Consider the following 17235-nt stretch of genomic DNA (forward strand, 5'->3'; position numbering starts at 1 on the left):
TCCTCTGCCTTGCGCAGTACAGTTTGTTAGGCCGTGAACTCCATGGGGCAACTCCCACAAGTAATAAATGACTTTTTTCACAGAGCTGGTTTTCAGCTGGATCAGTATCAGTAGCTAGAAGTACATGGTTCAGTGGGTGTGCCAGGTTATACCTGTTTGCAGTAAGTGTTTATTTGTATTATCCTTTCTAGGGGAAGCAAAATGCAAGAATATGGTTTTTTTTTTCTGAAAGGTCACATCTGAACTCTGGGAAACTACATGAGTCATTTAGGAATTTGCTTGACTGGGGAATCTGTCAGCTGAAGGGAAGACAAAGCTATTCTGTGTGTTTTTTTTTTTTTTCAGCTGAAGGGAGTACCTTCAAGCCAAGCCAGCATTTTATTTTCCATTATCTGTCTCCAAATAGAATAGCTCACCTCTTGCAGCTTTTTTCAATAGATTCTTTGCTTTTAAAGTCTTGTTCATTTTAAGACTTTAAAAGGGACTTGCAGACAGTAGTGATACTGATACAAGGGTGCTGGTTGGTTTATGTGATGCTGTATTATGCCATTGCAAGGTCATGCCTCCCTTGGAAGAAGGCTGGCCCTGGTTAGGGAGAGTCTTGTCAGCTGGAGCTCCTATGTTATTTTTTAGGGCACTGTGAGGTAAGGGTGACAGAACTGAGAACTTAAGGAGAATAAAGGCATAAAAGTTGTTATAATACGGTATGTGTGTGTTTCAGCATAAAATACAACTGAAATGACCACTGGTACTATTGGGGAAAAACAGATAACTATTTAAAGTTTCTGTTACCTTCCCTCTATAGAAAAAAAAAATTTTCAAAATTGTTTTTCTAGGTTACTGTTGTTTCATGCAAACTAGGAAGGATCAGTTAAGGGTGTCCTAGGAAGTGACATGACTCACTAACTCGCTGAATATCACAGCCCTGTCATTTTGTATTCTAATTTTTTTTTTTTTTGGAAGGCCACAATGGCTGTGATAAATGGTAGGAAGCAACGTTTGAATTAGTTTAAGATGGTAATCTGTTCAAATAGATTACAATAGTACTGGCAGCCTACCAAAGTATAAGTGAAAATTACAAACTATATATGGTCAGCCTAGCTTTGATCTTGATAGTAGGAAATAAGATAGCCAGGAGACAGAAGTGAAGAGATGGAAAAGTTAGAAATAAACTGAAATTTTCCATGGGTACAATCAGCTAGCTTGACTGCATGCAGCCAGCTGATATGCATCTTTAACTTCATATAGAAAGAAATAACTTCGTATTGCCAGTAGATACCTTCTGTAGATAACCTAGCATTTAGTGACACTTGGTATATAGATCTTGGCTCTCTTACCTCAGTGGGGGGAAAAGAAAAATACTAAAAGGAAGATTCCGTTATAAGACAAATATTCCCCTACTGTTTTATCCCTTTTAAGGTTGCCATCCACAGATCCCCTGAAACCTTCTTTGCAATACGGTCTCTGAATTTATGTTAAGCCAGGACAGTTTTCTTCCCTAATCAGCTGATCACCTGTTAATGATTTTCAAGGTAAAACTTAAATACAGTTTAGATTTTCAAACTTTTAATTTAGTTATATCAATATATCTGCATATTTGAAACTCCTGTCATATTGTAATTTTTTGCTGACTCTGCATTGTACTCTTATTTCCTCAATCCAAGACAGAAAACCTAGTGTTTTGTTTGACTTCAGGGATCAGCGATAGAATGGAGAATTTCAATGGGGGGTCATAATGTGTCTTATTTATATTTTATGGCCTAATAATTACTTTATGGGTGAAATAGAGACAGTATGTGGAATTAGCAATAACTGTTTGCTTAAAAAGAATATCATGCTTGAAGACAAAATTGTGGACTAATTTTGCAGCTTTCCTTTTGACGGCTGTTTCCTATGCTGTGTGTATTCCAAAGATTAAAGAAGTTCTTAATACAAAATGATGTGAACTAAAAATATTGCACCTTTTCGAAGGAAGAGAAGGGAAATTTAGAATGTATTTAGCAAAATCTCTGAGGACTTGCAGACATGAGTTCTAGTGGTTTTCTTTTTGAAATTGTTAAACTAGTGAAATTGGGCAGCCAGTTTTATTGACTTTGTTTTAGAGGTTTAAGAGATCGCATCATTAGAAAGCTTGTGTTTTAACGCTTTACCAAAATGTCTAGAATTAAATGCAGTACTAATGAAAGCTGCAAGGTATCATGTGCTGATTTCTTTAATGTTGAGCTGTGCTTAAGATACATAAGAAAACTTGGAAGCTAAAAGATAGTACTGAAATTGTTGTTTCAGGGTAGCGTATGCAGCCATGAAGGTGGCTACTGTCTTTGGTATTGGCACTAGTGACCTCCTGCACTTGCTGCTTTGAACAGCTAGAGCTTGGTGGTTATCTGAAACTAATAAAATGCGTCTTGGTAGCTGTCCTGCAGGGTGCAAGAGTTGGAGATGAGTTGCAAATTATTTCAATGTGTAGCTTTTTTTCACGCTAGTCTTACATCCTGAAGTCAATTTTGTGCAGGTCTTGCATGATAAAACTTCCTTGTAATTTAAGATTACTTGAACACACCACTAGTTTTGATTGACTTCTAATGTTTATGTATAGTGTAAGACGTGGGTTTACATCTCTTCAAGTGATCAAAAATGTACATTTCTCGCGTGATAATAAAAAATGTGGAACTGTATGGCTGGTGCTTAACAGTTACAATATGTCTCAGTTGTTTTTGTGTGTCATGTGAATCAAATAGGTCTGGTTGTTCCATGTCCATAGAAAGTGATCATGAAAGCTATAATTGCAAATGTGGGGGGACAGGGGACATCTAACATAAACTTCATAAATTTTGTGGTCTGTGAGCTGTCAAAACTGTCATCTGTTCTAAAATTATTGCTTCCAAGGACGTAGACTCCTCCACCTCTTTCTCTCCTGGCCACTTGCAAAATAATTGACTGGTCTGGTTTCCTTGTAAATTATGGTTGTGGTGATTGTGTGTGGGGAAAATGTTGAGAAGGACTTTAGATTCAGCATGCCTGCCTCTCTAACCATAAGTATTAAATAATGCCTGTCTCTTGAATCACCAGTATTAAATAACTGAAGATAATATCTTTCCTATCTGAGTTCCTGTTAGGAAAGAGATTAGCTAGGAGAAACATTTAAAGGCACTATATGACTAAGTAGTTTCCCTGACTGACAGCTTTATTCCAAAATGGAGACAGAAGGGAAGTGGATTATTGAGTTGAAAAGTCTTTTTGCTCCTTCAAGGAGACCCAGTACTGAAGCCAAAGACAGACATTTCTGTTGGGGGAGGAGGGGGTTTACCTTTTAATTGTATTGTTGTGTCAACACTGGCTGTGATAGCCTTTGGATGGTCATTGAGTTTCTAGGTCAAACCCAGGTTTGAATCCCATGATCTCTTATGCCTTTTAGGTCTGAATAATATTCAGATGTTGTCAGATTAGTTTAGCTTCTCTGGCAAATTTCCAGGGAACAGGTGCCTTGATTATTATCATTGTGGAATTCTGCTGGCCCAGCTGCCTTGCATTTCAAGACTAGTACTGTCTTACATGTACTGGAGCATGCTGTCTCAAGGGTTTTAACTGCTGTTGTACCACTCTTACTGTCCCACGTGATTTACCTGTTGTGGCTCATATGCAGAGCAAGTGACGCACAGATGCGATAAAAGGAATTTCTAGACCATTACCGCTTTACTGATAGATGAGTGCAAGAGATATACCGTCTCCCTTGGGGGGGTGGGGAGGTGGGGGGCATAACAAAATCAATATGCACATCTCCTCCTGGAGTTTCTTTATTCCTTTTAATAGCCTTTCCAGGCACCCATAATGTTCTATTTACCTGGCTCTGTTTTTTCCTTTGCTGGAAAGCAAAAACTTCCTTAAATAGCAGTTTACAACTTCTCATCTCCTGGTCTTCTGTGTTTTGCAGTTCTATCTGGAGTACAGATGTCCATGCATTACAGTAATTACTGCATTTAAGCATAATTAGAGTTTAGCCAGTAGCCTTCATTGCTTTGATAGCATCGGTTTTATTCAGTTATTGATGGTTTTCAATGGCTCTTCCATCTGGGACCAGAGTCATAAGGTCTGACTTCCTCCATGCTACTCAAAAAGATTGACGCAATCTAAAGTAACTATGTAGCTGAAGATGCTCTTTAGAGTAGATTTATAAGGTGTTTATAAAATGGACTGGAACTGATTGGTTCATAAACCAATAACTAAGTACGTTGCAGTTGAATTTCTGGAACTGTGTTCTCTAAAACAAGAAAGTTACCAATGAACTATGTGAAAGATGTGCAAGATACCTGCCTGAGAGGGGACCATCCAGTAACAAAACAGTGCACAGTTGGACATCACAAAAATTATTTACCTTACCAAGCTTTTTTTTCTTTTTTTGAAAAACAAATAGGTCTATTGCAAACACTATGCTCTGTTGTTAAAATACAGTCTGTGGCTGTAAAACAAAACCAACAATTAATTCTGCTCAGCATACAGAGGCTAGTAGGAACATATATGTTGCCAGTCCTGAAGTCCCTGTGTGCCCTCGTAAGCCTTTTGCAAGGGTCATGGTGGCGGGGTTTTGTGTATCGTGTGGCTGAGACAGCATCTTCCCCTGCCCCCGGATGGATTTGGTCTTCAATGCTGAATATGCTTGTAGTATTAGATTACAGTGTATAATAAATATCCTTTTTGTAAGTACTGTATGACTCAGCTTTCCACAGTTGTAGTCTATCAATTTACAAAACTTAGGCAGCCAGCTGCACCTGCATGGAGCCTCTGTTGGAGTCAGTAGCTCATTTTGGGCACAGTGGTGTTCTTGTATGTTGTAAATTGCAGGTCAGGTTCTGTGATGACCATAAAGTTTTGAGGTTATAATTTCAACAAGATTATGAAATGGCAGTCAGAGGCATGAAGATGGGCTTAAAAAGAGAAGTATAGCTGCTGATCCTAAAGGGAAAACAAGAAAGAAGGTGTATATGATGGAATGAATGGAGAAGTTGAAGCTGCAAACTTCTGTTACTTAGATATGTGTTGGGACTGCTTGCACGTATTCTGTTTCTTGCTTGCAAGGGTATTTGATTATGAAAGAGAAACTTTAAAGAGCTTTTAGCTTTATGGCAGTTCTCCACAGAATTTTAGAACCTTCCTAGGAGGAAAAAATTACTTGGAGATTTGTTTTCTGAATGTCATATTTACGGCCCAGCTATATTTCATATGTACAAATTAATAGTTAAGCTTGGTCTGCTTTCACTGTTGTAGTGCTATTGGAATTGGCTGTGGTTTGATGATTGGAAACTAAAGGATGCAGCAGCAGTCATTGATTGAGGGATAAACTTGAGCAAAGAAAGTGAATATAAAGGGAAAAGTAGGAATGAAAGGGCCCACAGAAAGATACAGTGCAGATGTAACTTGTCCTTCAGCTCAACAGTTGAGAGGAACTTGATCAGGAATTGATAAGAGTTGTGGTTCTCCATCAGATAAATATGTCAGTGCAGTCCTCTGAAGAAAAAAAGCTTCTGATTTAGAGACAGAAACTGGTTTCTGAAGCCCACGTGCTGAGGATTGGGTTTGTTTGGGTTTTTTTTTTTTGTAAGTTTATAGGAGTATTAAAAGCCATCTGACGAACTTCTGTTACTTGATTGTACAAGGATGATACCAAGAATTTTTTTTTTGAGAAAGGCCTTTACAAAAGGGTTGGATATTAAGAGCATAGAATATTTAGGGGATTAAAAAGAAGATCTATTTAGAACTACTTTTCTGGCCTTATTTTCTCCTCCTTGCAGCAGTGTGAAATGGTGCTGTGTTAACTGCAATTTGAACAAAAATATTTGTTTCCAAACTTCCACTGGTCAAAACTACAGCTACTGAACCTAATATGAAAATAATTTCAGATAAACATAGGAGGGGCTCTGAGAGAAACAAAGATCTCATATATATGTGTTAGGTATAATTTTTTTCACTAAATTCAGTAGATGTAGTTCTAATAAATGAAAACTGGTTTTTGCGGCGGGAGGCACAACTTGTTTTCTGAAAACACAGAATAAAATGTTCCAAAAGAATTGAAAACTGTTAGAATATACCGTGAGCAAAAACGGTTAGAATATACCGTGAAACACTCAGTGTCCTAATCAGTGTCAGTATAGCAAAACATGAATACTTGAGTATGTGGTGAACTTCTGTAGTTAACACTTCATATTTTATTAGTTATTGTTCCTGTGAAGGAGATGGAAGTACAAGGCAATCTTCCCTCCTCCCCCTGCCCCATGGATGCATATTTGAGCTTTCTAGTTATTTATATGCCTATAGCCAGAATATATTTTTAGCAGTATTGATAAACTGTGGAAATACTGTGTAAAATTACAGCTTCTGCTTGAGATTTTAGAGACACTGGAAAGCAAAGCTACATTTTTCTTCCTTAAAAAGTGTGTGGGGAGAAGATGTCACCTATGTAACCTTGGGGTTTTTTCTATTACTTACACTGCTCCCATACTATGAAAGAAAGTACATTGTTTGGAGTGCACAACAGAGTGGAAATCACAATAAACAGCAGCATCTCGTTTTTTTTTTTTTTGTTTTGTTTTTAATATTTCAGTTGACCTTCATATCTGCTGCCACCTAGATTTTGTTCAGCTTCAACAAACTAACTAGCATCATCATTGTCCTCTTCCATCTCTTACTCATCTTCATCCTCTTCCCTGGCACCCCCATGAGATTCAATGCTAAAGATCTGGCTTTGCTGGCCAGGCAACCATCAGGTTGTTTTGACAAGGAAGGAAAACTGAAGATTTGCAGAGTGGTTGGGGATGAAAAATTAATAGGTAAAAATGACTTGCACTGATAACTACCTGTGGTTGATGCGCATGTCTTCTGCAATTGTCAGCTTACGATTTCACTAATCACATACACCTTCAGAGTTTTCAGTTTTCTTCATTACTGATGCTTGAGTGGTGTTAAATACCTTACTAAATAAAGAAGTTTAAAGCCAGCTCTTGCCGAGATTTTCATGTTTCCTTTGTCATGTACCTGAGAAACAGTAGTCAGTCCTTAACGTTATTATTATTTTTTCCTGTCAAGAAAGATAGTTTTTTCCTGCTTGTGATTGCTAGTCACCAGTCATTAGTTGCCATGTTTTAAAGTTTAGATATCCAGTTGCTCAGGACACGCCCCTCCCACCCACAAAACCTGTGTTCTTTTGTCATTACAGATTTTCCATGGCTCACTTCCCACCTCCTTTGCAGGTTTCTTCAGGCTTTTATGATCATATTTTAAATGTCTTTCAATTTCCAGTAAGCTTGAATAAATGTCTGTTCCCTTGGTAGCTGTTAGGAAATAGCTCCTGTTTAGCTGTGAAATCAGTTCTAATACAATAATTTCAGCAACGACAAATGTTTTGTTTTCACTTGTCTCAGCTGATCTTCATTGTGATTATATTTACTTTTATTTTATTAGAAAAAAACAGACTCAAAACCAGCACAGTTATGATAAGGGGCTGAGAAAATTTTGTGCCACATGTTCAGAATATTTTATACATTTTCTAATGACAAATAGCCAAAGCTTCCTGTGGAGGATGCAGCAAACTTCCTGGACAGAGTACTAGTGAGCATCCACTTCTGGCTGCTTTGGTGTCCTTCAACAGGATTCGCTCCCTGTGGTCTCATCGTAGGTAGCATATCAAGCTCTGTTCAGTGAATAACTGATGTTTATGAGGATGTTTTGAATTTTTCTTCATTTATGAATATGTTAAGTGCCAATATTGCTGCTAAAAGCCTTAGGTTGACCATAGACAGACCAAACATTCGTCTTGCCCAGTCTCGTGGGCTACCTGTGCCATGGTCAGTGGTGGTAGATTCTAGGAAAGTGTTTAAGAAACTATGTATGTATAGAATGTTCCTATTGCCCAGTAAATCCTTCTGGCTCCCAGCAATCAGATTATGACCCCTTGAGAGAAGGGTGATTTCTCTCGAGGCATTTTGGTCACTGCATATACTATCCACTGATAGACTTGTCATCATTAGCCTGACTAATCTTTGGACTTGCTTATTTTTCACAGTTACGAGGTAGTGACTTTCCCAATCCTATGTAAAAATATCTTTTATTAGAAAAAGCTGCAGTGTGAATGTGATAGGATTCCTTCCTTCTGATGCCCACAGGGTTCTGGAGGATGGAATTTAGTCATAGCAGAGTCCTGTACTTGTACTGTAAAACAACATGCTTGGATCTGATAACTGTGTTTAGATTTTTTTAGTTGGTGGATGTGCATCAATTACATTACATTCTTTTCTGTATTGTTCTTGCACATTAGGAGGTCTGGAAAAATCCAGGAACTTCAATTCCTTTTCTAAAAAAACCAAAACAAAACAAAAAACCAAAAAACAAACCCAACACCCAGGTTATAACTAAAACCAGTTATTTTAAGTCCTAGTGCCTGTGAGTGTAAACCTTCCACTTTCTTGTGGGGGAAAAGCTATTCTAATTTTCAAACGTTGCCCATTGAAACATCATAATTGAAATTATCAAGAGGAAAAGAGAATTGTATTTATTGGTTTACTATAGCAAGACATCCCCTGGTCAATATTATGTCTCTAGTGGTGGCCAGCTTTGAGGGAAGTACAAGAGTTCCACAGAGGCAGCTGTGGAATAACATGACCTTAGGGTACAGCTGTACTTCCAGCTCCCTAGCAATTCAAGCTTGGCTGCTGTCTGTTGACATGGGGTTTCATGTGCCCTCTCAAAAATAAAAAAGAATACATCTTGCGTAAAAATGTTCCTTCCTCTCTTAAGAAGTGGTATAGGGTTTGTCTAAAGAGATCACATTTGTGAGATCTATATCTGTACATGTATCTATCTGTACCTACAGATACATATACAAGTGCTTTTTTAAAAAGAAAAATGATGCAATTTTAAAAATGGCTAGTTTAGGAAGAATAACTTTTAAAAGTTTTTTCGACCCACTCACCAACCCTAAAGTTCTGAAACATTCCCCATTCTTAAAAGTTTGATTGCATGCCTGCATGTGTGTATAAACACAAATATGTTGTTATTCTCATTGGTTAAGCACTTTTAAAAAGTGTAGTAAAATAGTTATAGCAAGGTGACTAAATATTTAGGTCTCATTTGCTCATGTTTTTATCTTCTGAAAATTGTAAATTTAGATTAGCATGTTCAAATCTAAGTGGAATAGCAACTGTTGTTGTGTCTTAACAAGGATTATATTTCATCTTGTGAAATGATGGAAGCAAAAGCCGTTCCATGCTAACGTGGCTGTTTCTGCTCCCATGTGAGGAAAAGGGAGAAAAGCAGAGAAAACACTGTTGAGTGTATGCCGCAGTCACCAATTCTGTCAGCTGCAGAGTAGAAGAAACCTTCTGGGAAGTTATTTGGCATTTAACAGCATGTTGTACATAGGCAGCTGCTGAGTGAAGCTGGCTTTTTTGGTTGTTAATGATTTTCTTCTCCGACCTTTATAACTAATGCATCTTCTTTAAGAAGCATTTAAAGTGTGAAGACAAAAGGTTGTTTTTATTAATCTCTTACTTCTTTGCATACAGAACCGAGAGAGAGATGGTGCCGACTGAAAGGAAATCTGCTTTTTCTAATGAAAAATAAGGTAATCCATTTTCCTACTGCTTTTCTTGATGTGTTAGTCTAATCTGTGAGAACTTGAGTAATCCTTTTTCATGATAGCTATTGGCGTTGTGCTTTAGGAACAAAAAAAGAAAATAAATCACTATTATTAGAATAGTGGAGATCAAAAAAAAGCCCAAACATTGTTTGCCTTCTATAACACTAGGTATTCTTTATGATATCAACATCCTTTCGCTGAATCATAAGTAGTCTATGGCCAGGTTCTGCTCATAACATACACAGGTCTAAATCCAGAATTACCCACCAAATCTACTGGAATAATGAAAGCAAAATCTTACAGCTGAATGAGGTATTGTGGTAATGTTCAAGATGGAATTTCAGACCCCTACTACAATTTTTTAGTGTGGTTTTGTAACTAAATTTGTTGTGAAGAGTGGTGTTATTTTCTCTTTCTTTGTTGTAAAGAGCAATTATATGCCTAAAATGAATGGCCTATTAAAATAGGGTCTGGTTCTGACATGCCATGGAAGTCTTGCAGGAGCTGCTGAGTGCTCTCATTTGCCATGGGCTTTACTAGGAGTTTATGCCACTCATCCTCTGGAAGGAACAAGCACTTAAATGTGGAATTCCTCTTTTTCTTACCCTTTTTGTCTGATATTATGAACACTGCTTCTGTAGTTGCCTGAAAATAGCACTGGATTGTAAAGAATTAGGGAGTTGTATGAAGCTTGAGATGCTTGCCTGTTAACAATAAGTATTTTATAATTGGCTCCTAGGATATTTTTATACTGTATGGACCAGCAGTTGGAAGGAAATGATAGTACTGCTCGACAGATTGTATATTCTGTTTGAAAGATTTCTCAATGTGATATAGTGGATTATTTTAATATAGTGATGAATGTGCACATATGGTATACTTTCAAAGCAGTATTTGCTTTCAAAGCACTATTCAGGAGCATGTAATAGAATTCTGTATGTATGCAAACAAAATGAGACAGTATGATGTAAAGGTTTCTCTGGCTTGAGTTTCATATGGCTGCATTTCCCTGGGTGGTAAAAAGACCAAGTTTTAGGTAGGTGAAAGCAAGCTCATGGCCACCCTTTTGTTCCACCCTCATACATTATTGTTCTGTTGTATGACTTGCAGAAACTATTTTTAGTAAAGGGCTTGAAGTGTCAAACTACTCTCTTCTACTCCATGTTCCTCCAAGCGTTCTATTTTCATGGATTTTCTCTGGCATTTTGTAAAACAGTTTCAGGAAATATTTTGATCAACTTTGCGGCTGTGAAGAGAGAAGTAGGAAAGTTTTGTTGAAACAAAATGTAGCTATCAGTTTGACTCTGGAAATTTAGAGAATTAATGCTATTGTACTTAAAGGGTTTAGTGTGGATTGGTACTCAGGTTCATATGGGGTGTGTGGTGGTTTTTTGTGTGGGTTGTGATTTTTTTTTTTTTTTTTAATGTGTAGATGAGGTACAGGTGGATGGAATGAGGCAATCTCAGTTGGACCTGCAAATCGACCAATATGCTAGGTCCACTCAGGCTGTTCAAATGCAAAGCTGTATTTTGAGGAACTTGGAGGATGAGACACAAATTAAAGGCTTGTTACTGAAAAGATTTAGGCATGCAGTAAATAAATGGGAATTCCCCTTGAAATGCTGCGGTTTGACTGAACCAGTTAAGTAGACAGGTGATTTTTTTTATCTCTGTCTAGGTCAGTGCTAGAAAACTGCATCTCATTCTGGTTTCCTTGTTTAAAGAAGTTTTTAAAATATGCAGAAGTTATGGAAAGAACCAGGAGATTTGACAATTTTAGCTTATCAAAAAGACTGGTGACTTGATTAATGTCAAAGTGTTTTCAAAAGGTGATTTTTATCAGGTACTTTCTTTAATTAAGGGTGTCATGATAAGAGGAAAAACTTGGAAATTGAAGTCAGACAAATTCAAATGATCACAGGATGATTGTCCACTGAAACCAAGTGTGGTGAGATATTGTGGGTTTTAAAATGTCACAACTTACTAGGCTCAGTACAGAGACCACTGAGTGATTAAAGGGCAGTATCTTAGAACAGATCAAACTAAATGATGTAGCACTTCCTAGTCAGTTTATATCCTAGGAATTTGTAAAACGGTCATTTTCAGAGGCTTCATCTGTTGGGTGCTGTAAAGGATAGCTTCTCTGACAAAGACAAATCTCTCTTGAATGTCAAATCCCTGTTCCAAAGGGAGTAATTCAGAGGTGTACTAAGTAAAACCAAAGCAATTTGTGTGCTGTTAGGACAGAAGGGAGTATACCCCGTATTTCTTTTCCTCCCCTCCCCCCCGGTTCTTGCCTGTTCATTTCTAGAATGAGATATCTGAAGCGTATTCTTGACACAGGAAACCATAGTTTGAATTTTGGGAGTGTAGTTTAGTAGTATGTAATAGTTTAGTAGTATAATAACCAAAACCAGTCTTATCATAGAAGTTATTAAGCATAGTTGCCAATTTTCTGCTTTTTAACGTCCTACTGAAACCTTTGCTAATTCAAGTAATGTAGTGTGTGAAAGATGTGCCCAGAACAGCACTGATGAAGCCGTGTTCCTATTTTTGTTGCTGGAACCTGACTTGGCTTATGGCTTGACACGGAAGAAAAGTAACCGATGTTTTAGAATCTCATCTGAATGCTGAACAGTTATCTCCAGAAGACACTGTCATGAAATGAAAACTGATTTGCTGCTATTCATTAATTGCTGTCAGAGGCACGTGCATGTCTGCATATACAAATGCTTATAGTTTAATGACAGACTCTCATTCTAGTTCAAATCTACATAAATTATACTACTTGTATAAGAAGAATCTTCTCTATGAAATTGCAAAGGATGCTTCCCGATGTATCTGTGTTGTAAATCTTAAGTAGCGTGGCAGTACATTTTCAGTGTACGGAAAAAATGTGGTTTATTCCTCCACTTTATCATATTTGGATGCAGCAGAGTAACCTATTAGGCATCTTAAGGACATTTATCCTTGGTCTAGCAGTGGAGTTGGTTATTTTGGACTTTGAGTGGGCTAAGAAGCAGACCTACTTGTAGGCCTGAGGCATAATCCAGCATCTGCTAGTGTTAGTGAAACTTTTTTCCTTTGTAGACTTCATTGTGGTGTGTGTGTGGTTTTGTGTGGTGTGGGTAGGTGGGTGGGTTTTGGGTTTGGGGTTTTGGGGGTGGTGGTGCTTTTTTTGTTTGTGTTGTTTTGGTTTTTCTTCCAGATTGGTTCCCTACCATACTGTATTGGTTGTAGGTGGCAAAGTTATGGCAGTGAGGGGTCTGCAGGGGTGGCCTCTGAGAAGAGGTCAGGGGCTCTGCAACAGACCCACCACAGGACACAGCTGTGCCCATCAGCAAAGCAAGTGGCACCTCTGGGAAAATGTATTTCAGAAAGGGCAAGATGCTGCACAGCAGTGAGGAAGTGTGAGAAACAGCCCTGCAAACACCAAGGTCAGAGAAGGAGAGAAAGGATCTGCTCATCTCCTCCAGGAACAGATATTCCCCTGCAGCCTGTGGAGGAGACCATGCCAGAGCACGTGGATATGGTCTGAATGATCTGCAGCCCACGGCCAGCCCACGCCAGAGCAGATTTTCCTGGGAGGAACTGTAACCTATGGAGAGGACCCATGCTGGCGCAGGTCTTCAGTGTCTGCGACCTATGGGAGGGACCCCATGCTGGAGCAGGGAAAAAGTGTGAGGAAGAAGGAGTGAGTGGTAAAGAGGAACTGTTATGGACTGACTACAACCCCATGCCCCATCCCCCCTGTTTCACTTGGAGGGTGGGGAGGAGGAGGTAGAGGAATTGAGAATGAAGGAGTGAAGTTGAGCCTTGGGAAAAAGGGGGCTGGGAGGAAGCTGCTTTAGTTCTTGTCTTTGTTTCTCATCATCCAGGTCTATTTTAATTGGCAATAAACTAGCCTAATCTTACCTGGGTTGAGTCTGTTTTGCCTGTGATGGTAACTGGTAAGTGATGTCTCTGTCTTCATCTTGACCCATGAGCTTTTAAATTTTATTTTCTCCACTAATCCTGTTAAGAAGGGGGAGTTAGAGAGCAGCTGGGTGGGTGGCTAGCAGCTTGCCAAGGTCAACCAGCTGCAGATACAATCCCCTATGGGAACTGTATGTTGTTAATACCTTCCTGTGTGAAGTCCTAAAACCTCAAGTTTACACGTGTAGGTTTTCTGTCCGCTTCTCAGGAAGTGGCAGATGTGTGCATTTGTATCCTATGAAACACAGTCAGTATACGATGCTTTTGAAGGCAGAAGTTTTGAAACTGTGTTCCCTAAAGCCATGGTTAGCAGTGTGACTGAGCTGGGGAACCTAGTGCGTGACAGGGCTTCCAGAGAAAAGTTTGACATAATGCTAATTTTGGAGCAATTTTTATGGATCCTAGTCCAAAATACTTTAAAACACTATCTAATAACACTGGTTTTAACACAGTTAAGATTTGGAACTAGAAAGTTATGTGCCTCACCTAAAGTATGTGGTATGTGGGTTATTTACTTATTTACTTAGGTTCTACCCTATTCCAGCCTGGGAGGTACTTTCTTCCAGAGCTCATGTGAGTGGGAAACAGGGAGGAAATTTCTGGGCAACAGTTGCTAAAGCGTATATTAAGTATTATATACTTAGGTGTCTTTTTTCATTGGCATAGGAGGGGACTTCTAATCAAAAGTTTCACATCTCTTTGGGGATTGCAGTATTGTGTACTGGTTTTGTTTTTAATTACAGATCAGAACTTATAGCAATGGTTTTCTCCTGGTGTGGTGGTTTGTGTGGTTTTTTTTTTTTTTTTTTTTTTTTTAAAAAGAACAGTGCATGTTTTTATATGAAATGTCATGCTATGTCATTTCCTTGTTGTTTTCCATTCATAGGTCTTTCAAAATAATTTTCTGCTGTGGGTTTTTTTTGTTTGTTTGTGTTTTCCCAAGAAAGAAGTAAACCGATTACTTCAACCTTTCTCAATCTCTTTTAATCCTCATGCCAGTTCAGGGCTGGATTACTTCTGCCCCCCGCATCACACCTGTGGTTAAAAAAACCAAAGCTGCTGTTTGCTATATACGTGTGAATTTGGAGTGATTGCTACTAAAGCATAGAAAGAAGCTACCTAACCCATCTATGGTTCATTTTCCCATATATTAATATTCCTAAATGGTAATGCTGATTCTTAGCCAGTTTTGTAAATTACTTTGCAGTCTACACATAAAAAGATACACTAAAAAATACAATTATGTTTTTGCATCTCAATAATAGCTTCAGAGGGCCCATTATGTTTCATTGAGTAAACATTTTGACATTCCTACTTATTTTTGAATATGTATTTAGGAATTTATTTAAAAATGGATTTTTGATCAATAGTCTGTAGTAGATTCTCTAGGAGAGTCATTAGTGTCTATTGCGTAAATCTTTCTTTGTTTGTGGTTTAATGATCCTGTAGAGGTAACCATTCCAATCTATTAGGTCAGTTTGTCCATGCACTGGCTCAATAAACTCATGCTGCTTTTGTGTGTGAAAGGTTGCCTTTTAAGACTTTCATGATGTATTGATTTTTAAAAATTATCCTGTACAAGGAAAGAATTTTAGTTATACAGATGACCATATTTAAAATAAAAGCTGTTATGAGTGCTGAAAGTATCTTAAATTAGCAGTCATATTTCACACACAAAATTATAAACCTGTCTTTTTTTTTTTTCTAATCTAAACAATGTTGTAGTAGGAAACTTGTATGGCATGTTCATATTGTAGTGAATCCATATGCTTGTTTTCTAACCCCATGAACCGAAGGGATTTATACTGAAGAAATTATAGACTTACACCTGTGTAGTTTATTGGAATGCTATAATACACCTAATGCCAGAGAGAATTAAGTAAAAGGTGGTGAATATTTTGAGACTTCTCTTGTAATGAATTACCTTTCTTTAAACCAAATGCATTGTTGGGCTTAAGATTTTGTAGACAAGATTAATGAGCAAATCTAAATGGTTGTGCTGTCAGTAGTCGCAAGCTTTCTTGCAATGTTTGCAAAAGCTTAACATAAATTACACTGTTACAGCATTTATCACAAGTGTAATGTATTATTAACAGTTGGCAAAAAAGCCTTGAAGTAAGATTTCAGATGGACTCATAAATCAATAACCAGAGAACCACGTACAAGGTAGAAATAATAGAATAATGACATACTTCTGAGGTTCTGATGTGAATTACATTGTAATACAGCTGTGAAAATGTTATTCAGGTTTTCATGGCATAGTTGTATGTAAGTTCTGCAATAAAAATGTGAGAATATATCAATGAATCTTCTCTGCAGTCAGGCAGGCATACACAATGTAGTTTCAACATTTCAGCATAGCTGTATAGCTTTAGTATTTTCCTTTCCAATTTGATATCTTTTAAATATTCTTACAGAGTGAGATTGCTTTATTTATGTTGCAGCTGTGGAGCCTTTTCTGGTCTGTTGGACTATGGGGTTTTCTCTGTGTGGTTTATCAGTGATCTCTCCAGGGCATCTTGAAATAAAAGTGTCTCTTCTGGCTAAGGATGTACTTTTTATAAACCATTTTTCAGCAGTGATTTCAATTTTCTAGAGCATTCACTGTGTCAGTTTAAGTGTTAAGGTCTGAACAGCCAGACTAAGTGTTTGCTGCACTGTAGCATTGCTTTGGGATTGAATGTCATTGCTGATGTGGTTTTTGGCTAAATACTACATGTGTGATATTGGTTATGATCATGTTTTGCAATGTCTGTAAGCTAGGAAGCAGGTAAGTGAATCTATGTAATACAATGTCCCTTCAGTAAGTTTCAGTGAAATATGTTGTTGCTGTGTTGCTAAGATTTTGATTTACAGTAGGAAGTGTGCTAAATAGAGAAGGCAGCAGAAAATTACAAAACTGTAGCATAGACAGATCTGCAAGCTGTATCACCCCTTACATGGCTCAAACACCTTAGTGTGTTTCTGAGCATTCTCAGCCCCAACCTTGTGTGTAGTTCTGCCTGCACTTGAGATGTGGGTTGTCCTCTTGCTGTTGGAATGAGGTTTTTATATGTATATAACAATATTTACATGTGCATGTACTTAAGTATCAGGCAATGTTTAGTTAAGAACTCGAATTTGGTTGTGTTGAGAGAAGGGATGTTGCCATGTGGGCTTTTTTAACCTGCTGTTGTGGTTTAACCCCAGCCAGCAACTAAGCATCACGCAGCCGCTTACTCACTCCCCCCCCACCCAGTGGGATGGGGGAGAAAATCGGGAAGAAGAAGCAAAACCCACGGGTTGAGATAAGAACAGTTTAATAGAACAGAAAAGAAGAAATGAATAATGATAATGATAACACTAATAAAATGACAACAGTAATAATGAAAGGATTGGAATGTACAAATGATGCACAATGCAATTGCTCACCACCCGCCGACCGGCACCCAGCTAGTCCCCGAGCGGCGATTCCCCGCCCCCACTTCCCAGTTCCTATACTGGATGGGACGTCACATGGTATGGAATACCCTGTTGGCCAGTCTGGGTCAGGTGCCCTGGCTGTGTCCTGTGCCAACTTCTTGTGCCCCTCCAGCTTTCTCGCTGGCTGGGCATGAGAAGCTGAAAAATCCTTGACATTAGTCTAAACACTACTT

At 38.2% G+C, this 17235-nt stretch overlaps 1 protein-coding gene across 14 annotated transcripts in view; it reads left to right on the forward strand.

Moving 5' to 3' along the window:
- Positions 1–17235, forward strand: part of INPP4B (inositol polyphosphate-4-phosphatase type II B) — a 391067-nt gene that overhangs the window by 43174 nt on the left and 330658 nt on the right. For 8 of the 14 annotated variants that reach the window (XM_030016394.2, XM_030016386.2, XM_041123453.1 and 5 more), the window contains 2 exons: positions 6596–6821; positions 9552–9610. The exons of 3 other annotated variants lie outside the window; for them this stretch is intronic. In XM_030016394.2, coding sequence (XP_029872254.1) covers positions 6710–6821; positions 9552–9610 — 171 coding nt within the window. In that variant the 5' untranslated portion in view covers positions 6596–6709. The remainder of the gene's footprint in view (positions 1–6595; positions 6822–9551; positions 9611–17235) is intronic. 3 more of the 14 variants (XM_030016409.2, XM_030016400.2, XM_030016417.2) reach the window with 1 other exon arrangement.

This window comes from Aquila chrysaetos, chromosome 1, assembly GCF_900496995.4.
Source record: "Aquila chrysaetos chrysaetos chromosome 1, bAquChr1.4, whole genome shotgun sequence".
Lineage (NCBI taxonomy): Eukaryota > Metazoa > Chordata > Aves > Accipitriformes > Accipitridae > Aquila > Aquila chrysaetos.